This window comes from Lepisma saccharinum, chromosome 4 (assembly GCF_977018435.1).
Source record: "Lepisma saccharinum chromosome 4, izLepSacc3.1, whole genome shotgun sequence".
NCBI classification, from domain to species: domain Eukaryota; kingdom Metazoa; phylum Arthropoda; class Insecta; order Zygentoma; family Lepismatidae; genus Lepisma; species Lepisma saccharinum.
The window spans coordinates 110,923,039-110,946,079 of record NC_139232.1 but is presented as its reverse complement, the minus strand read 5'-3'; the positions used below and the strand labels follow the sequence as shown (position 1 = coordinate 110,946,079).

Here is a 23,041-nt window from a genome sequence, read left to right as displayed (position 1 = left end):
GAACCCTCCAGTATCGCTCAAATTCGTATAAATGCTAAGCAGTAAGCTTCGGTAAACCGCCGGGTTAACAAAAATCTGCTTGTTGAAAGATGTCCAGTTTTGTCATCTCATGATTAATTTAAAGTTGATGTCATGTTTTAATCGCACAATATACAAGGAGATAAAAATCGCCAACATTTACATAAGGGTAAATAAAACGTGATTAAAGCATAAAACGCGCTACATCTCAACTTTGGAACTCTGCTATATTCAGTGGTACTGGAGACACTCCACGAAAACATGGATCCTTGGTTGACAGAGCTGACACGGTCAAAAGTCCCGTCCGGAGAAAGCAAAGGTGGTCTCGAATTTGAAGACGATTTTAAACCTTACAATCGGCTCCCAGATTCAGCAGAATATTTAGCATCTTTAGGTAAGACACATTTATAGTTTTTATATTTAATGTCAACATTTGTACTGGAATAATTATAATAAAATGTGACTGTAAAATTGAGAACACTGATATAATTCCAATTCACGGAAAAAATGTACAGTGGGCTCAAGTTCCATATGTTTAATTCGGAATTAATCATGGTGCACAGACATTTTTTACATTGTTCAGTTTCTACTTATGTATGTTAACATATACAGTAGAGCGTCGATTATCCGAACGTCGGTCAACCGAACGACCGCTTAACCGAACTGTGTACTCGCTCACTTTCAGATATCTGTAATGAAAAAAGTACGTGACTTAGCTGCTCGTAAGCGTGTAGGCTTGCTTAGACAGACCAAAATAAAGGATTTTTTTAAACGTTAATTTTGTGTACTGTGTGTATTGTTCATGCAAAATGCGTATGTAATATGTACATATTTTTGTTTAATAAACTGTACCACATACTATATATTCCTACTAAAGTTGCCTTTGTACGTTACTTTGTAATACATACTTAAAGAGATGCCTGTTTTTATGAATAAATTTACTGTACAGTACTTCTTTTTGGCAAATAAACATGTACAGTTCGATTATCCGAACAAACCAGTTTTCCGAACACCCATGTCCCCCAATTACTTCGTATAATCGACGCTCTACTGTACTTCAGAATCTCGTTGATTATTTACTGCATCTTGTTTTGAGAACGATATTTCCCTTCCATACACTCCTATAGGAACGGCTTAAGATGACCGGACTCCGATTTTCTTCATATTTGGCATACTCACTAATTGAAGCCTCCTAATGACGAATTTGAAGTTAAAAGGGTACCAGTTAGATATGCCGGAGACACATTTAACTCGTTTATCTTCAAATAAAAATCATTTCTACGTACCTCATATGCATAGCGGAACATTTTTGACCTTTAGGTGGCGGCTGCTGAAAAGGAATGAGCCCCTCCCAAAAAAAAAAGTTCTGGCTTCTGCCATCTACTTCATGTGCGTGAGCAGCAAAAGGGTATTACATCTGCAAAATCTTTCGCTGTTAAGTTAGGTTAAGTAGGCCAGGTTTATGGCTCTTTGCATTAAAATAATGTCCAAAAATCCTTCCAGCACGTGCTCACATAATATCTAGTCTCAAGCACGAAACCCTGTTTGAGCCTGGTGAGAAAATCTGCCAGAACTGCATGTCTGAGACGACCGTAAACCAAGATTGGCAACTTGAGTAAGCTAATTTTCAAATCATAATTTCTCCAGTAAATAATAGAAGTTTTAACTGTGTTAATTAGTTTCTCCAAGCTTCGAACTTTCCTAATACTCCTGTCAAAATTGTGAAGATCATTAAAGATTCAGAACTGTTCCGTGGATTTGTCAAAAATGCATGTTTTATAAGATGTAGGTTTTTTAAGGCAACATTAAATGATTTTTAGACCATGGAAAATGTATTTTTTTTTACTTTTGAATACATTCTTAAACAACCATATTAGTGAGATACATATGAAATGTATTTGTGTTACATATAGTCAAACCCAGATATTCCTGCGTGATCGGCGCAGTAGAATGGGAGAACCAGTGTTGCTAATCTGCTCGATAGAAAATCGCTACAGTGCGCCGAGGCACAGCTGTTCGTAGAACAAGGAAATTAGAGAACTCAGCTCTATCTAACGTTGAGTTTTAAACGCCATGCATTATAACCAGGGCTGGGATTTATATGTGCTAACAAGTGGCTTTATATGTACATACATATGGACTAAAACCGCTATGTGTGGACTAATCCTTGTGTAAAATTACCCAAAATGATGTAAAGACTTCTGCATAGTGATTTCAAATAAAATTAAACAATTTATTATTTTTCCATTGCATTAATGGACCTGGGGGCATTTTAACTGTTCACTCCCAATAAGCCCGTCCACACTGGTACTGGAACTGCAATGACATATGATGCACGACTGACACTACCACTGGTTTGAGAACTAATAACACTGTTCTACAAATGTTTTGGTACAGAAATGAGAGTACCCAATCTTTACTAATATGAGGATGCTGAATACGGAAGTGTTTAAAGTGGAGGAAACAGGTGCAGAGTTATGTTTTCCCCCAGTTAATAGAATTATCATAAAGCATCACCAGCATTAAGTTAATTTGCATCTGTCTTTCACGGCATCTCTCATCTATGTTTTCACGCTTTAATTTCAAAATTTGAATTGTATTAATTCTTCCCAAGTGCCTCCCCTGGCCTCCTTTTGCAGACACACTTAATATATTTATTAAGTTATGCCCACATTGATTATGATTAATTGTTATGTAACATGAATTATGCTATCTGAAAAATAAGAACCAACGTATTGCTTATGGGTAACATGAATTATGCCGTAACTCAAATTAAGAGCCAATCTCAGAAAATGAAATTCGTGTTCAGGAGGTCAATTTCAGTAAGAAAGAGCTACTTTCTTTTCTGTAACAGAAAAAAGTGAAAAATTTGTAGAACAGTGTAACTTGCGAACGTGTTAAACAGCAACAATTGGACCACAAACACTCCTCCTTAAGCAGTATTATTGCCTCTCTGTGATCGCCGACAGTCAGCTGCCTTTGTTGTACATTTACAAAGGATGTCTGCTTCTGCAACAAGAATAAGAAGTACATATATTGGCACCAGACGATAAGCCGCGTGGCTTATTCTTTTGTTATGAACTTGTCACTCATCAAAACATGCCAATTTTAATACACACACAAAAAAAGACCAACATGCATCATATTAAGCAGCAAAAATAACAGCTTCCATCATACAATTCCTACAAGAACACGTGCCGGGAGACGAGGGTTGAAATGCTCATGCATCCACGTTAATTTATTTCTTTTGAGCGATTCTGAAGTGATGAAATATGAACAATAGTACTGGAGGCATTATGGAATTAAACTTTCACTAACCAAACACATGAACTTTCACTTACACACACGTAATTCACAATGTCAAACCAGTCAAATACTTAAAATAAAAATATGCTGTTTACAATCCAACAAAACTCACAGTCATTCTGCCTTTCTCCTTCCGTAACAGAAATAGTGCTTCATATTTACATTTGGCATCACTAGTCACTAGCTAGCCAATGAACATGCTCTGCATAAAATAAGCAACCACTACGCCATGCTATATTGCCACATTACCATCCCTGCTGAACGGTGTGAACCGCGAGCTGGAGCTCTATTCAGTTGTTTTCAATGATGTTTGCGCGAGTGTGTCCAGGAATGGAATGACAAAATGGCGAAGGTCGGCGAGCAGCGTAGAACACGTGATGCTAAGAGAGAGAGAGACAAAATGAAAATTGGTATCTGCGCAATGGCAAAGATATCTGTATTGCACTATAACACACTATAAGAATGCAATGGTAGGCAAATTGTCGATTGCTAGTTTCATTCTCTTCTACATTCAATTGGTTTCTTCGGAATCAGTTGCACCAATGCTGGAGTGGACTTGGTTCTCTGCTTTCTTAGAGCTTTAATTTCAGTTCTCAAACACTTCATTTTATGGAACGAACATATCCACAACTGGTTTCTTGCTGTGTAACTAACTGTAAGGGGACAAGTTCTTTTGAGAACTTTGTTATATCATCTTGGTAAAACAAACAAGTATAAAACAAATGGTTGGTGCTCAGATTTGAAGTATTTTAATTGAATTTTGGCTCATTCCTGCCTCTGGCTGGGTCGGCATAGAAGTCAAACTTCTCCATTTTCTTCTGTTCTTCCACCACTCCTTTCTTTCCACGGTGTTCCAATCTTGTACTATTCTCCTAACACTCTCCACTATCTGCTCTGTGTATCAGTTGAATTTAATTTTATATGCATGGTCACTTCACTGTGTACTAAGTAATCCCAATTGCAATATTTAAATCACTATGCTGAATATTTCTGGGATTGTTCTAAAAGCAAATAAAAATAAAGTGTATTGTTAAGTTTTTCAACTAAAGATATGCTAGCTTTCATGGCAAGATGGTTAACATTTCACCTTGCAAAGCAAAGCACCCCTTTGCTTTCTTGGCAAAGTATTCTTTGTCTGTTACTCATAAATGTCATAATTAGTGATTCAGTGTTATTGACTTTGCTTAAATATTAATTTAAATATGAACACCCCCAAAGAAATCAATTAAAATTTGTTCACAGAAGGGGTACATTTGACTCAAAATTTATTTTGAATGAACCATACATGATGCCACACTGAATACACAATGTAGAGAATAGTTTGCCTGCTATTACATGCACTAGCTATTTGCAAATAAACAGACAAGATAAAATTTGGCTGGAAAACTGTGCATAATTGTGTAACTCGATCACTAATGCAACTGAAACAAATATTTTTTTTAGAAGGAAGAACAAATTTAGTGCCTAATACAACAAATATTGGAGAACCTTACACAAGCTCTGAGATTCTCATTCTTTTAAACATGGTGCCAGGAGTTGTGTGTTCTTGAATCTTTTAGTGCTGGAACATGGAATATTTCTTAATTTGAATCCCTTGTGACTATGAGTGTAAGTGAATACTAGATGAGATTTGATGGAGAATAACCTCAAATAACCCCAAAACATGGATTTGGTACACCAATGAATTTTTGGGTAACAGTTTCATACATCGGAGACACATTTCTTCAATTTTGCACAATAAACTACTTACAGAAATGAGTTTCTCCAAGGTTTACAACGTTCGTCAAGGTATTTTCTTTCATCGTGGAATAGATTTGACCGGGAAATCATGTTATTTTCAAGAGAAATATCTTACTGACGCACAACTGCCATTGCTTTCATTTGCTTGCCCTACAACAACCTGATGCTGCATACGTTTGATGACATAAGCCCCTGTCAGTGTTTCAATCCCTCTTTTTTTTTCTATGCTTGCCTAACGTAACCAAACCTAACCTTATTGGAAATGTTTTGTGATGCTATCCGTGAATGGTTCGTGGTGCTATCCATGAATGGTTCATGGAGCTATTGGTCAGCTACCGTGCATAATGGTTCGTGGGGCTATCCATGTATAATTTCCACCGGTGACGAACACGATAGTAGGTATTTTTCAGTGAAGAAGGTTGAAACACTGCATACCCACAACGTGAGTCAAGATGTGCCCGCCATATTCTGTGTTATAGAAGCGAAGAAAGGAATTAAAAAAAGCACTCAGAATGTGAAAATTTGCATTTGTTTTCGTGTAAAAAGCATAATGGCACCTAGAACTATGTTTCGCAATGCACAATTGGTAAGTCTGAACCATGCGAAATACAAAATATCCGATTTTAATGTGTCTCCGATCTATGAAACTGGTACCGTATATTTTTTTGGTAATGGTTCCGATTGTTTTATGATATTTTTAAAATTCTCCTAGCAGGAATACTAATTATAATTAGAATTTTAGCAATAATTTGAACCTTGCTTAAAGTAATGAGCACTGTTTGGATTTTGAAAAAAGTTGTGCATCAATGTAGTTACACATGCAAAAGGGGGGGGGGGGAGAGAAGAGAGAGAGGGAGAGGGGCAGGCAGGCATTGCGCTAAAATGTTATGAGGTTTATTCTCACCTATAAAAAGGTGCCGGTACAACATACCATTGTGTACCGTCAGAAAAAAAAAAGCACTGCCTATACATATGGCCCTTCAGCCCTTCCCATCTTTCTTGTTCCAATACGTCTTGTGTCCCGCTTTCCTCCCATTCTTAATGTGAAGGATGAGTGGTAGGTAGGTTGCATGAACTTTCGAAAAAATAGAAGCTTACTAGTTTGTATCAATATTCTCTGATGTATATTTATAGAGAGGAAGCTGAGGAGGTTGAAAGGCGGCAATCAAAAGAAGGATCTCGTGAAATCGCTGGAAGAGACTCACAAGTCTGCCATCGTCAGGTTGATGACCGAAGGTGACTCTTCCTTGCAAGGTGATGACTTGGATGCTCCCGTGAATTCGAACTTTGTCCTGAGAAAGGTTGCGCCGGACAGGCAAGCACTCACTTTAGGTGAACTGGTGGAGCTACTAAAGGCTGACGAGCTGGCAAAGGTGCTCGAAGAGGAGAACAGTAACGTCCAGGAAGAACTGCACAAGGAAGATATTGGGAAGACTGCAAATCCAGAGTGATTTTCAACATGGCAACATCCGAGAGTTTTTCCAACCTGCAAACATACTGCCTGATAACTGGCGCAAGTCAAGGCATCGGAAGAACGTGCGCCATTGAAATTGCGAAAATTCTCAAGGAAGGTTCCGTAGTGATTTTAGTTGCGAGAAACGAGACAAACTTGAATGACACCAAGGCAAGCATGGCTCACATTCCGGTGAAAGTAGAAGTTTATCCTGTCAACTTGTCTAAGGCAGATGGCGGTACTTATACTCAACTAATTCAAGATTCTTTCAATGTGTTGAACGTTAAACCTTCAGACTTTGACCATGCAATGATAATACACAATGCTGGTTCGCTAGGCGATATTACAAGAAAGGCGATCGCAATGGATAACATTTCAAGCTGGGAGGATTATTTTAGGCTTAATGTCTTTTCAATGATAATTCTCAATACAAAGTTCTTCAGCATCTTCACAGAGCATGTGAAGAAGCGAACGGCTATAAACATCACATCTCTCTGTGCAATCCAGCCATTCAAGTCTTGCAGTCAATACTGTACGGGGAAGGCATCGCGCGAGATGTTCTTCAAGGTTTTGGCACTTGAAGACCCTTCGATAACTGTCCTCAACTACTCTCCCGGCCCGGTGGAAACTGCCATGATTGATACTCTCATAGGCGATAGCAGTGATGATGAGCTGAGGAAGAATTACATTGCCATGCGGAAGGAAAGGACAATTCTTACCACAGAGCAAACTGTGAACAAACTGATAAGGATTTTAGTGGATCAAAAATTTCAGTCAGGTGACCACATTGATTATTTTGATGTAGAATAGTCATACTTATCAGCATAAAAAAGAATTAGTTTGTTACTAAAGGGGAGGGGGATTGTTTACTATGATGATATGGTTCTTTAAAGAAGAAAGTTATAAGTCTCAGTATTGTTTCATGGGGTGTTGTAAACACTTGTCATATTTTCTAGGTTCTAATATGTTTGAGTTGTCTTGGAATCTTAGCAAATCATTTTTTGTTCAAAATATGGACAACATGTTATTTTTCATTATTAATGTATATATTGTTGATGGGATATAAAAATGATTAGATATTAATGTGATATTTTATTGTAAATACCAAACAGTTGATTGTGGAGTGATATGAGCTAAGTTGACTTTTGATTTAGCCCTCAATGATTGTTACAGCCAGTAAAATTAATCTTATTTGGCAAGTGCAGAAATAGTCAAGAAATTTACATAGCATTTTGTGTAACAATGGACATGTATTATGTATTGTCACCATTCTCACAACATAATTTTATTTTTCTTGAATTCTTTTCTTATTTTTTCTTTGTGTATGTTCATTGTTGTGCTATGTATAGCATAGATACACAATGTTGAACTTTTGAACTTTATATATATGTGTGTGTAATGCAGCATGCTGCATTGGAGTTTGCTAGCAGGCAGGAGAAGTGCACTTTGCTTGCAGGTTGCAGAGGAGAGGAATGCTAGCAAGGTAGTAGTGCGGTATGTTAACTTTTACAAAATTCGTTCAAGAAAAATCTTTGAAGGTTCGCAGAAACATTTTATCAAAGTGTACAGGTATTCAAAACTTTTCCAGGCCTCTCGCATAAAAATATATTTTTATTTTATTATTATTTTGAACTTTTTAATCATTTAATCATATAATTATGGGATTAAGTTGTAGAATAGGGGTCGTTCCATGCCAAATCATCACAAAAAATGAAGTTTTCAACCCGGCTACCTCAGATTGTCATAAAATTTGGTACAATGGTAGGGGACATGAAGTAATGTATATGTGTAAAATTTTAGCCATCAGTGATGGATGGTGTTTGTCAAATTTATGCTTACAAGGTCAAAACAAAATTCACAACTTTTCTTCTAATTATGGTATAACTTTCATCTTGGGCTTATTTTGAAGCAAAGGGAGCATAGTTTCATAAAAATTACTCTCATGAAAATATTGAAATTTCATTTCAGTGTCACATGACCTTTGATCTTGAATACCTAAAAAACGTATCTTTAATTTTTGTGGAAATAAGGTATATTTATATAGTTAAGTGTAATCTTTGTTTGGTGTAAGTTTTATGGTGGGATGGTCTTGGGACTAGGAATAAAAAAATCTTTATTGAGTGAAACACCTTATAGTCTAGTAAAGTAATGTCGTCTGGTGAACTAATTGCAACAGAAATGAAACCAACTGCCTTTATAGTTAAAAATGTGAAGAATCCGATTTTAAAGAGTTTACCACTCTCTGACCTGTAGGATCGCCGCCATCTTAAAAAATGGCGCCAAAATTCATCTTGAAAATTTATAAAAATAATATCTCGAAAATGGTGAATTGTACACAAAAAGTGAAGATAACCAAAATGTTAGAGCAGAAAATTTTATAAGTTATGGTTTTTGTTTGATGGAGCTACCTTGCATCCTAATTGAATTAGAAAACTCCAATTATTTACTTAATTTTTAGAATTGGTGTAAAACTTTGTTTCTGACACAAATAACAGCAAATATCTAACAAACTATGTGATTTACGTCCTAAAGTCACTGGCCCAAAGTCATAGTTCCTTATTTATATAGTTATAGTGGTCGCAAGATTGGTTCATGTACCCTTTGTTGGTCTTGGACACACTCACTATGCTATATTACCACAATGAGTCCCTAATATTTATTGATAGTTTTGTTCTGTGCATTCCAAAATTGTACTTGACACATTGCAACTTACCAAGGAGATGGAGGGTTTTACACATTCTGAAGGTGATGCGATCAGCATCACACTCAGTTTTTGCTGTTACCAAACCAGGGTTGGCCCTAGGTATCCTTTATTACAGACTGAGTGAAATGTTTCTGCAGGGATATCACTAGAAAAATTCCTACACTTCATATACACTGCTGTTTGTGAAAATTGCAATACCCAGAAAGAATCCAAACTCTGAGGATGTGTAGAACAGTGTACCAGCAATATATGATTAGGATTGCAGAGAGATGGTAGGCACATATGCCCAGCAGTGCTTTCTTGTGTGACCAGAAAGGTCAGTGTTACGCCAAGCTCAGTCAGTGAAGAGCCGTCAAACGAAGTGGAAACGTGAAAGCGAGTTCCGGTATGCCTTGTCAACGTCAAAAGGCACAATATCAGCACGTGAGTGAGTTCGAAAGGGGCTGAATGATCAGTCTCTGTGAAATGGGTTTGTCATACCGTGACATTTCAGCTCGTACAGGGCATGCTGCTATGACAGTGATGCGTGTGTTGAACCAGTGGATAGAAGAATGTTATATGCAGCGACGGGCAGGTACTGGACCACACAATGTGACCATGGCATGGGATGACCGCCATCTTGTCTGCATGATTGTAACGGACCGCACAGTGTTGGCTCGATGCTGGAGCAATGCAACAGTTGTGGATCTGACTGTTTTGACGGTTGGACGCCGTCTGCTGCAGGCTGGACTCGTGGCACGCATGCCATTGTGTCGGCTTCCATTGTCCAGAAACCACAAACACCTCACACTGCAATGGGCACATGAATGCTGGCGTGGTGAGTGGCAAAATGTAGTGTTTTCAGACGAGTCCTGCTTCAACTTGTCCTACAGTCATGGCCACATACGTGTTAGATGCTACCGTGGTGAACGCAGTCTGGCAGCCTGCATTGTTTAGCGGCATAGCGGACAAACACCAAGTGCGATGGTTTGGTGCGCCATTGGATACAACATGCGATCTTGCCTCCTACGTATTGAAGGCAATCTGAACAGTAACCACTACATCAGGGAGGTTTTAGAGCCTGAGGTACTGCCTCACACCTCACACTGCAATGGGCACATGAATGCTGGCGTGGTGAGTGGCAAAATGTAGTGTTTTCAGACGAGTCCTGCTTCAACTTGTCCTACAGTCATGGCCACATACGTGTTAGATGGTACCGTGGTGAACGCAGTCTGGCAGCCTGCATTGTTTAGCGGCATAGCGGACAAACACCAAGTGCGATGGTTTGGTGCGCCATTGGATACAACATGCGATCTTGCCTCCTACGTATTGAAGGCAATCTGAACAGTAACCACTACATCAGGGAGGTTTTAGAGCCTGAGGTACTGCCTCACACCTCACACTGCAATGGGCACATGAATGCTGGCGTGGTGAGTGGCAAAATGTAGTGTTTTCAGACGAGTCCTGCTTCAACTTGTCCTACAGTCATGGCCACATACGTGTTAGATGGTACCGTGGTGAACGCAGTCTGGCAGCCTGCATTGTTTAGCGGCATAGCGGACAAACACCAAGTGCGATGGTTTGGTGCGCCATTGGATACAACATGCGATCTTGCCTCCTACGTATTGAAGGCAATCTGAACAGTAACCACTACATCAGGGAGGTTTTAGAGCCTGAGGTACTGCCTCACACCTCACACTGCAATGGGCACATGAATGCTGGCGTGGTGAGTGGCAAAATGTAGTGTTTTCAGACGAGTCCTGCTTCAACTTGTCCTACAGTCATGGCCACATACGTGTTAGATGGTACCGTGGTGAACGCAGTCTGGCAGCCTGCATTGTTTAGCGGCATAGCGGACAAACACCAAGTGCGATGGTTTGGTGCGCCATTGGATACAACATGCGATCTTGCCTCCTACGTATTGAAGGCAATCTGAACAGTAACCACTACATCAGGGAGGTTTTAGAGCCTGAGGTACTGCCTCACACCTCACACTGCAATGGGCACATGAATGCTGGCGTGGTGAGTGGCAAAATGTAGTGTTTTCAGACGAGTCCTGCTTCAACTTGTCCTACAGTCATGGCCACATACGTGTTAGATGCTACCGTGGTGAATGCAGTCTGGCAGCCTGCATTGTTTAGCGGCATAGCGGACAAACACCAAGTGTGATGGTTTGGTGCGCCATTGGATACAACATGCGATCTTGCCTCCTACGTATTGAAGGCAATCTGAACAGTAACCACTACATCAGGGAGGTTTTAGAGCCTGAGGTACTGCCTCACACCTCACACTGCAATGGGCACATGAATGCTGGCATGGTGAATGGCAAAATGTAGTGTTTTCAGACGAGTCCTGCTTCAACTTGTCCTACAGTCATGGCCACATACGTGTTAGATGCTACCGTGGTGAACGCAGTCTGGCAGCCTGCATTGTTTAGCGGCATAGCGGACAAACACCAAGTGTGATGGTTTGGTGCGCCATTGGATACAACATGCGATCTTGCCTCCTACGTATTGAAGGCAATCTGAACAGTAACCACTACATCAGGGAGGTTTTAGAGCCTGAGGTACTGCCTCACACCTCACACTGCAATGGGCACATGAATGCTGGCGTGGTGAGTGGCAAAATGTAGTGTTTTCAGACGAGTCCTGCTTCAACTTGTCCTACAGTCATGGCCACATACGTGTTAGATGCTACCGTGGTGAACGCAGTCTGGCAGCCTGCATTGTTTAGCGGCATAGCGGACAAACACCAAGTGTGATGGTTTGGTGCGCCATTGGATACAACATGCGATCTTGCCTCCTACGTATTGAAGGCAATCTGAACAGTAACCACTACATCAGGGAGGTTTTAGAGCCTGAGGTACTGCCCCTCCTTCAGGCAACTTCACATTCCATATTTCAGCAGTACAATGCCCGGCTTCCCTGACCTGCACGTTCGCCTGACATGTCACCCATTGAACATGTCTGGGATATGGCTGGTCGGCAACTTGTTTGTCACGGTCCTCCAGCATCCACTGTTGATACTTTGTGGACTCGCATACAAACTGCGTGGAGGGAAATTCCCTAGAAACATATCCAGGCCCTCTTTGATTTAATGCCACGACTTGTAGAGGCTCTGTATGCAGCACGTGGGGCTTCACACCATACTGAATTCTCAAGGTCAGAGATCATGGATAGTTCTGTAATCCTAATCTAATAATTTGTGTATTGGCATGTACCTAATCTGTGGTATGAAGTTCATTTCAATCAGATGTATCCTTCTTGGTGTTGCAATTTTCACAAACAGCAGTGTATAAACATAGGCATGTGCACAGGGGCTGCCTGGGCACATAAGCTGATCCAGGATTATTTTTTTGGGAGGGACACAAAAAATGAGTGAGCCCAGAATAAGCATATTGTAGGATGTAACTTTGGAATACGGTGTGTAACATTTCCTACATATTAAATACTGTCATTCCATGCCAAATCACTCAAAAAAATGGAATTTTTGACCTCACCATTTTCGAATTTCATGAAACTCTCAAAGTTAGTAGTATTTGAGGAGCAAAGAATATTTGCCCAATAACAGCCAACAGTTATGCATACTTTTCATGTAGCAGGGTTGCCAACTTAGGGAAAAGGTGAAAAATTTGACACACTGCCGAAGAAAAAAAATAACTGTTGTTGCAGGTAAGCTAGAATCTTCATGTTAACTTTGAAAATTTTCAAAACTGTATTTTTGAAATTTTTGAAACTAATACATATGGCATTAAGATGTTGTCTATGAGTGACAGAAGTATCATCTTGGGATGGCATTGGAAACAGGAGCTATGATATTTACTGTCCACTGGTGCAGTGGACTTAGGCAGTTGTTGCACTGAAGATTGAAGCAAGTTCAGACGTGCTCAGTCACTTTGTTCTCAGTGCAGCTACAGTCTTTCAAGCAGTGAGAGGTGTCCTGTGCCAGTGTGCTTATTAACATTTCGTCTGGTAAGTGTGTGTGTGTGGATCTGTTTGCAGTAGATTACAATGGATAAGAACTATTATGTACGTACACAGTGCTGTAACCCCTTTGATATTGAAGGACATACCAGTAGCAGAAAACAATTAAGAAATGTTCTTCCATGGATAAACAAAAATACGTTAAAAGTATTAAATTTCGTCTACTTATGTAAGTGAGTATATATTTGTTGTAAACTACGTTTCGGAAGCTTTTCTGCTTCCTTCTTCAGGTGGTCGTATTTTAGGCTCGGAACATCAAGCCACGTCGGAGAAGTGTCATACGAGGATACTAGGTAAAAGGTTGGGGTTAAAAACACTTCATGGCGCTCTACACATACAAATTTAAAACTACCTTTGTTAAAAACCCTTAAAACTCACAAAAAAAACAGGTTAAAATCACCAACACTGTATGCTTGAGTAGCCGTTGAAGCCCTAGTTTCCCTAGAACAGATGAAGATGAGAAAAATCCAAGTTTATGACTATGATATGATATATATGATATGATTTATGTGCATCCAAGGACTACAATTTTGTACAAGTAGGTACATCTGTAGTATATAATAATAATAATAATAATAATAATAATAATATCGTCTTTATTGAGAGGGCGTGTTTCGGCCTCGCGGGCCGTTCTTACAACAAACCCTTTAAAAAACATATTACAATTGACACTTTCCACTTCTTGAAAATCTTTGTTGCAGTAGAAAGAATAAAAAGAAAAAAAAATAGAAAAAAAATACAAAAAAAAAGAAATTAAAAAAAAAAACATTCCTACTTATAATGTAAACAATTAATGTACTGAAGGTACAGAGTTAAATACCACAATTAAAATACAATTATTACAGCTAAAACTACAACCAATACCTCATTCCCATTCATTACAGAAAAGACAAAGCCAGGCACTATTGTTTGGACAGCAGATGTTTCTTTAGATTTATTTTGTATGTTGCAGGGTTAAGCTCCCCTGAGGTCAGTGGTGGGGGGAGGTCATTCCATTCTTTTATTGTGGTGACTATGAAAGAATTCCCATAGAATGTTGTTCTGTGTACAGGAATCGTGAAGTGTGTTTTTTGACGAAGGTTAATTTGTTTTCCTTTCTTCCTGTACGGAGCAATTTGATCATATAAATATCTTGGTTCCTTATTGTTCAGGATCCTGTACAATAAAGACAATGCCAAAAATGTTCTCCTATTCTTAACGTTTAACCAATTAAGTTCCTGTAAGTACGGGGATATGTGTTCTCTTCTTTTGACATTCAGTATAAATCTTATGCAACTGTTTTGAAGTTTTTGTATCTTGTAATTTAGAGCACTGTGGATGTTTATAAAAACTGGGGAAGCATAATCAATTTTTGGCATTACAAGTGTGTTGACTAGGTGAGTTTTCGTTTCTTTGCTTAGCATATGTTTTAATGGAAAAAGTGATTTGAGTTTGGCTATTGAGTTTTTAATTATATGTGTGACATGAGAACCCCATTGTAGATTCTCGTCCAATATTATGCCAAGGTTGCGTGCTGTTTCTACTTTCTTTATTTTGGAATTATTCAGTGTAGGGAGGGGGAGTTGTAATTGTTCTAACTTTTTGAGGTTACTCGTTGTACCTAAAGTTAAAATGTAAGACTTGGATGAATTCAATTTGAGTGCATTACATTCAGACCATTTAGATATTGAATTTAGGTCCTGTTGCAATGCTTCTAGGGCCATTGCACTGTTTCTTAATGGTGTTTGTATATATATTTGTATATATATTTGTGTGTCATCCGCATACTGGTGGTATTTGCAGTGTTTTAGTGAATCATTAAAATCTTTGATGTATAGCGAAAATAGGATAGGTCCTAGAATACTTCCTTGTGGTACTCCTTGTTTGATATCAAGCCATTTAGACATGCACGATTTATTCTCGTGTACTAATTTTACACATTGTTGCCTGTTCGTTAGATAAGACCAAAACCATAACAATTCCTTATTTCTTATGCCGATAGTTTTCAATTTCTCTGCCAAAAGGTTGTGGTTTATGGAGTCAAATGCCTTGGTGTAATCAAGGAGTACCAGAAACGAAATTTTACCATTATCCATCCCCTTGGCTATGTCATCAACAACGCTAACTAAAGTAGTTACCGTGCTGTGCTGTTTCCTGAAGCCTGATTGATGTGGAGAATAGTGGTCATGGAACATCAGATGGTCCACTAATTGTTCTTTTACTATGCGTTCTATAACTTTAGACATAATTGGCAGTACGCTTATTGGTCTTAGATCTTTAACATCAAGGGAAACAGTGGTTTTCGGTACGGGCGTCACTACGGCCTTTTTCCAATCGTCGGGAAATACCCCTTGAGAAAGAGAGCAGTTTATGATGTGAGTTAGGCTCTGTAGGCAATGCGGGATGCAGAGTCTCAACATTTTTAGACTGATGCCATCATGACCCTTGGCATTGGAATGTAGTTTTTTGACCTCCTTCAACACGGTAGCCTCATTAACCTTCTTCAGTTTGAAGGTTCCGCTTGTCTGCCGTGTTTTATATGACTCGATTAATTTCTGAACCTCGGTCGTGTTTGTTTGCTGACAAGCAGAATTTACAAAAAGTCATTTATTGCATCCGCATTGAGTACACTTGAGGGTAATTTTTGGTTAAACTTATTAGTAACAACTCCCTCTCGTTTTAATGTCTGCCAAAATGCTATAGCGTTTTTAACTTTTTCATTGAGAACCCGGTCATAATGGTGGAATTTTGCGTTTCTCACGGCTTTTTTCGCACGATTTTTAAAATATTTATAAGAGAGAAGCGCGTCTTGATCTCCGGTGTTAACATACTTCAGGTGAAAGTAATCGCGTATTTTCCAAAATTCTTTTACTTTTGCAGATATCCAAGGGGCGGGTGGTCTAGTTACTCGAAACGTTTTTACTGGAAAATGTTTGTCAGCCAACGCAATAATGTTGCTGTTCAAGAGAAAAACGGATTCGTTTACGTTGTGTTTGCTGCATATTAACTCCCAATTAATATTTCCCGCGTCTTTGTTAAATTCGCTTTCGTTAAAGTTCTTAAAGCTTCTGACTTGAACCAATTTGTTATATTTTTTGGTGCAGTTGATTCTGAACACGGCGTATGTTAGGTGATGGTCTGATATACCGGACATTATATTCTGATCGACGTGGGTCACCTTCAGGTTATCAGAGCAGATGATAACATCGATTAAAGTCCTTGACGTTACCCTCGTGGGCTTTGTGATAATTTGCTTACCGTGAGCCTCGGCAATGATGTCGTTTAAGAATCGCGTGTTGGGTTCATTTTGTTTCAGCATATTTACGTTGAGATCACCAATCGCAACGTAATGAGCATAATTCAAATGAAAATATTGCACGATATCCCCAATATCGCTTAGATGTGTATACTTAACTTTAGGAGGTTTGTATGCGACTAATATCCCGACCTTCACCTTCTGTACGGTTACCTCGACAGCTAAGGCTTCGACGTCATTATATTTTTGAATAGGCAATTCGAGTGCTTTCCATTGTAATGATTTGTGTATATATAAACAAACGCCTCCTCGAGTCCTATCACATCTGTCATTACGGATAATATCATAATTATCTAATGCTACCGTGTTATTCGAAATATGTGGTTTAAGCCACGTTTCGGTAATTCCTATGATCTGAAAATTTAATTTGTTTATTATGTATTTAAATTCGTCAAAAGAATTTAGCAGACCTTCCGTGTTGAAGTGGCACACTTTCAGTTTTTTGGGGAATGACTCGAGGCCGTTGCTTAGCTTCTGTTGGGGAGCGGCGATTGACAATAGCTGAGTCGGGGAGGAGGGGGTGAGGGTGCCTGACGGAAAAAACTGTCCCTGAAGCTAAAGGGAGGGGAAAGGACTCCACTGACCTCATCACGTGGGCTATTCACGGAGTAAAATAGAAATACATGATAATAAAGTTTGGTTATTTTAACATAAGATACACACATACAGATGGGGGACAAAATATTATGAACAGCTGTGAAATTAGAGAAAATCTTTATTAATATGGAGTTGGACCACCCTGTGACTAAAGTACACTTTGTATGTGACGTGGGATGGACGCATAGCGGTCATGCACAATGTTTAAGGAAATATAGAGCCATTCTTCCTCCAGAACAGTCTCAAATTCCGAAAGTGCGGCTGGAGGCGGACTTCGAGCATGCAGTTTGGACTCCAAATATCCCCACAAATGTTCTATAATGTTCAAGTCAGGAGACTGTGGGGGGCCATTGAAGATGTCCTACTTCGTCATGTTCTTCGAACCATGTTTGGACAGACCCAGCAGTGTGGATAGGAGCGTTGTCGTCTTGAAAAAGCGGCTGCTCCCCAGGAAATAAAGTCTGGACAAAAGGATGGAGATGATCCCCAGAATGCTCCGATAGTGATTGGCGTCGATCTTCCCATGCAGAAATACAAGTGGTCCCACACAGCGCCAAGATATCGCACCCCATACCATAATGGACCCACCTCCTTGCTTCACAGTCTGCAAGAGGCAGTGAGGATGAAACGCATCTCGGGGCACTCTCCACACATAAACATGCCCGGTGGTCTGAAAGGATGTGAATGTTGATTCATCAGACCAGATGACTTGTTGCCACTGCTGTGGGGACCAACTTCTGTGAGCTCTGCACCATTGGCGTCGTTTGCATCATGGAGTTCCCTTTTGACAGTTTTGGTTGAAGAGGGGTCCTGGAGATGCCTGTTCATTTCAGATTTTATCTTGGATAACGATTGCTTGTGCTTTCTGGCCACTATGCACTTCAACACCCTCCTGTCCCGAGCAGCAAGCTTTGTCTTTCGTCCACTGTTATGCTTTGAAGATGCCATCTTACCTTGTGTTGTGTACGCTGTCATAATGGCTGATACTGTGCTCCTTGCACACCCCACAATAGCACAAGGTTTGCAGTTTCTGTCACCGTGGCTCCAGCCAATCATGCCTCTTTGGAACTCTGTCAGGTCTGACATTGCAGCATCTCTTGAGAGCGTACGATATACTAATGCACTACCAATGACTGCTGTTGACAGACTAATACCTTCCCCTTCATCAGTTTGGGTATATACAGGGTGGGCACAGTCACTTTCCCCAAAACAAGTAGCTTCATTTATTGGGGAAAGCAACTTTGCACCCACCCTGTATATATATATATATATTGTCTTGGAAAGGAAAGGAGCAAGGGCCTCGTCGGTGACGCATGGTAGCATCGTCGCTTTGTAATCAAGGGGTTCCGGGTTCGATACCTGGTGGATGCTCATAGTGGTTCGGATCCCACTTGACACTGTAGAACCAGTCCCGATTTGCCTTACTGGGTATAAAGTGGACTTAAAACACCAACTCAATCAATCAATAAATTGGAAAGGAACATCATTTTCTTCTGTAGCCCCCAACAGTCTACGGATATACTCTCGCGAAATCCACAGCCATTATTCGGGAAAATAAATGCAGAATGAACTCATTCTGGTACACCAAGAACAATGTTACGTCTTCAGATTTGTAAATTTGCTGGAAGAAAATTGAGAGTAGATAAAACCCTTTTCTGTGGTTTTAAATATAAAGTGCTGGAACCAGGTTTACAAGTATTAGCAATAGTGCAAATATGAAATGTGCTAGGCATCTCATGTATACAGTTCATACCGGAATTGAATCTGATATCTCTTAGTTCAAGGTGACCGAGTTAAGCACTATTCTACAGGGTGGGCCCTAGTCTTCTATGGCATCTGATTGTTCACTTGGAGAATGATGACGATAAGAATTTTTATGCACACGTCTAATTTCTTAAAATTAATCTTATTTGTGTGTGAAAAAACTGAATATATGATGGCACTGGATAAAACAAAGTTCCCACATGCTCAAATAATTACGCTCTCGTCTTTGGTTCGGCAGGTTCAACAACCTGCCAGGGTTCGATTCCCAATGGAGGCACATAGTTGTTTCGATCTCACTTTAAACTGTAGGTCCAGTCCCTATTAGCCTTACTGTGCATAAAGTGGACTTAAAACACCAGTTCAATTAATCAAGCAATTGAAAGGTTCAAGGTTTGATCCCTGGTAATCAGGCTGGTCGCCAGAATTTGATTTAGGAAGGGGCATATCCCTTATTGGCAGCCGCCATCTAAAGACGAAAAGGTTGGGGGGAGGGGTAAATGCGCTGAAGATGAATTTCTTGGTATATTGCAACTTACCATATACAAGATGTTTAATCCTGTTAATGAAGTAAATTTAATTACTACTAAACATTATTAAAATCAGATATTTGTACGATTACATATATGTGTAAACAGTAAACACACACACATACAAACAAAATTTCTTGCACATACTTGTTTTCATTACTCTGCCTCATGAGTGAGATTTTCTATATTTGTATCTTGTTTGTTTGCATTTCATGCTGCGGATAATGCAAATTATGCAGTACGATAGCATGCACAGAAATGCTATATAATTATATCAACCTTTTATTAGTAATAACATGCATTTACATATTCTTCGTTTTTTGCATTCGATCACTGGTTTTAATATCGCAACAAATGTGAGAAAGCGAGTCAACAAAATGCACTCCAGATCTGCGCTGCGACACATGCTTGCCGACTCTTTAAACAGCACGAAGAGTCACAGCACAGTCCCACGACTCTTTCCCCATCATTCGTTCACGACTCTCCTGGCAGCTCGAAGAATCACAGCACAGCACCACAACTCTTCTCCCTCCGTTTGTTCACGACTTTCGAGATGACACGAAGAGTCATGGAGCACCTTAGCGACTCTTCTCCTCCCTCATCGTTCACGACTCTCGAGATGGCACAAAGAGTCGTGGAGCACTTTAACGACTCGCTCACCTTAGCGACTCTTCTCCTCACTCATCGTTCGTTCACGAGTCGCGAGCTCTCTTACACAAGGCGCAGCGGCGGCAGTCTCGCCAGCTGACTGGATCTACAGTTTAAAGTGGGATCCACCCACTCTTCTCCTTTCTTTTCTATTTCTTTGGCCTCCTTCCATTTTCTCACTAGTTCTCTCTTCTCTTTTCTTATTCGCCTTGCCGAATCCCATTCAACTTCATGTCCTGTTTCTCCTGTTGGCCTCATGACATCATGAATTGGAATGGAGGACTCAAGATAAACAAGGAATGGAAGAGTGTGTTAGAGAAAGTTGAAAGGATGAAGAAAAGGAATGAAGAAAAAAGAAGTATGAACAAGGAAGAAAGAAGAGAAAAGAAGAAGACCAGAGGAGGAGGTATTCATCCATAACCAAAAAGGCAGGAGGGGTGGGGTAGTGGTAATCAGGTGGTTCTAGACTCTTGCTAATCTTGACCTGTCAATCACCTGTCAGTTTAGTAGACCAATTAGTCAACAACTGTCAGGAAGTGATATGTTTAATTCCTTTGGGGAAATCTTCCTAGATAAGGACTGTCAACTTGATTTGTTGTTGTGTGGCTAGTGACCCTGATATGTGTATGTAATCTTTCTGTGTGAAGTATATTTCATCATTTTAGTTTAGTTCTTCGTCTGAGGAAGACCCTGATACAGGGTCGAAACGTTACCTGTTAAGTGTTTTTATCTTAATAATAAATTGCCTTGGTCAGCAACTTAGTGTTTTTCAATATCATAATGTATGATCGAATTTCTATAAAGCGGGCCAAATTATACGTATGCATTTTTTTTTAATGTTGCTTTCTACTAGTAAAACACCTTAACACGTAGGCTCACCGCAGATGGCCAACAGCTGTTTATATCACTCGTGAACATGACCCATGTCCATCTTACTTAGTTGTTCCTAATTCTGCAGTCATTCAATAAAAGCTTTTTTGCAGTATCATGTATGATGAAATTTATAATTAAACTTCTATATTTATTCTTTAATGCTGTTTTCATTAGTAAAATATTTACACGTTAATGTTAATGAAATATTTCACGTCCTATGAAAACGATTTTATCAGACAATGTTTAAAGTTCACTTTATGCTCAGATAGTCTAATCGGGAGTGAAGCTACTGGGCAAGGTGCCTCCACCGAGGATCGAATCCGAGACAGGAAGCGATTTCCTTACCAGGATTTAACAAGGAATGAAAGGATGGCTGAATAACATAAATAAAACAAACTCCATGGTGCATGTTCTTTGTTTCTTGGTTTCTATGTTGGCCAGCTTGAAAAAATCTTGGAGTGACAGATAAGTGGTGTCGCCCTCCTCAAAGTAAGCCTATTGACACCGAAAGTTCCGGGTCCGAACCCCTGCCCAGAGATGAGTGGCAATCTGTATTTAACCTGTCAATTACTCTAATCCTCCGTCATTGCCTTGTAACGATACCTGGTGGATCCCACTTTAAACTGTAGATCCAGTCCCGATTAGCCTATCTGTACGTAAAATTCATTCATCCTCACTGTCAATACTAAGTAATTAGGTATAAAAGATGCATAAAATACAACAAAGCATGTTAGGCAGTTAAAATATTAAAATTGAATTAATAAATTATAAAACATAATTACTGCATGCTAATTTATAAGAAATTATAGCATTTTGAAAAATGTTTGTGCCTTAATGGGAAAATAACTACAGAGGCTGTTCAGTGTATATGTGACCAAACGCGATTCCTTCCCCCTGCACTCAGAATTAACTCACCCAACCTTGGTCGGGCATGTTTGTCAGTGTAGTGTGTGAGCTGTAATGGAGTGGTAGTGTTTTCTCACTGGGCCGAAAATCCCGCCCAAACTGAGCCACTTTTGGAAGGAGTACGTTGTATAACTTTTCCAAGCGTTTGCGTTTTCTGGCTGGGCCGAAAATGCTGCCAAAACTGAGTTGCTTTTGGGAAGGTTATGTTGTAGCCCTTTATGATGCAAAGTTCAGTGTGTCAATGATCAGGAAGTAGTGTAAGAGCAAGGATTGTGACGTTCGTTTGACTTTATTCTAGAATGTGACCGGCAGGTATAAGGATTGCATGGCCACAGCGTTCGGTTCTCCAACAAAGAGGACGAGAACACGGCCGTGCACACAAGCCACCACCAGTATGCTGTCTTTGGAAACTGTTAACCGCACCTTGCACCTGCATACTGGTGGTGGCTTGTGTGCACGGTCGTGTTCTCGTTCCCTTTGTTGGAGAACCGAACGCTGGGGCCATGCAATCCTTATACTTGCCGATCACATTCTTGAATAAAGTCAAACGAACGTCACAATCCTTGCTCTTACACTACTTCCTGATCATTGACACACTGAACTTTGCGTCATAAAGGGCTACAACATAACCTTCCCAAAAGCGACTCAGTTTTGGCAGCATTTTCGGCCAAGCGAGAAAACGCAAACACTTGGAAAGTTATACAACGTACTCTTCCCAAAAGTGGCTCAGTTTGGGCGGGATTTTCGGCCCAGTGAGAAAACACAACCACTCTTTTACAGCTCACACACTACACTTACAAACGTGCCCGACCAAGGTTGGGCGAGTTCATTCTGAGCACGAGGGGAAGGAATCGCGTTTGGTCAAATATACGCTGAACAGCCTCGGTAGTAGCTTATTTCTTCTGTTCATTCTCATGTTAACAGATTTGTTTTCTTGGATAAATAAAATTGAATGTGTAAATTAAAAGGTTTACATGTGCACAAAGAGGAAGAGCAACTCGATCGGGTATCGTGGTGAGACAAGATGACTTGGCACATCGTTTCAACTCGTGAATGAGAATGCATATCTTGTTCGCGATTTGATTTCAAGTTAAAAACACCTGTCTGGTCTTGTTCGCTTATCGATTTCTAAAGCATAAATCGGTATCGTTACTCCAATGAGACGAGATTCTCGGACAGTAGATTTTACACAGTGTGTGTCTCATCATCTCACCAACTTTGGAAGGGTTGGCCCTGTTTTCATTGCGA

At 39.8% G+C, this 23,041-nt stretch overlaps 1 protein-coding gene and 1 pseudogene across 1 annotated transcript; both read left to right on the top strand.

Moving 5' to 3' along the window:
- The first annotated feature begins 259 nt into the window (after positions 1-259).
- Positions 260-6,515, top strand: LOC145986761 (coiled-coil domain-containing protein 32). The gene is made up of 2 exons (XM_083121144.1): positions 260-412; positions 6,199-6,515. Exons 1-2 carry the CDS (start codon positions 280-282, stop codon positions 6,513-6,515), a joined length of 450 nt encoding a protein of 149 aa, XP_082977270.1. The 5' UTR covers positions 260-279.
- Positions 6,516-6,523: 8 nt separating this feature from the next.
- Positions 6,524-8,140, top strand: LOC145986760 (sepiapterin reductase pseudogene; annotated as a pseudogene).
- Positions 8,141-23,041: the final 14,901 nt, after the last annotated feature.

What these genes read in the sequence shown, in the direction of transcription:
- LOC145986761 (XM_083121144.1), top strand. Translation starts at nt 280, where the DNA reads ATGGATCCTTGGTTGACAGAGCTGACACGGTCAAAAGTCCCGTCCGGA. An exon ending in AGAATATTTAGCATCTTTAG is followed by an intron (nt 413 to 6,198) that starts GTAAGACACATT and finishes GTATATTTATAG; the next exon opens with AGAGGAAGCTGAGGAGGTTG.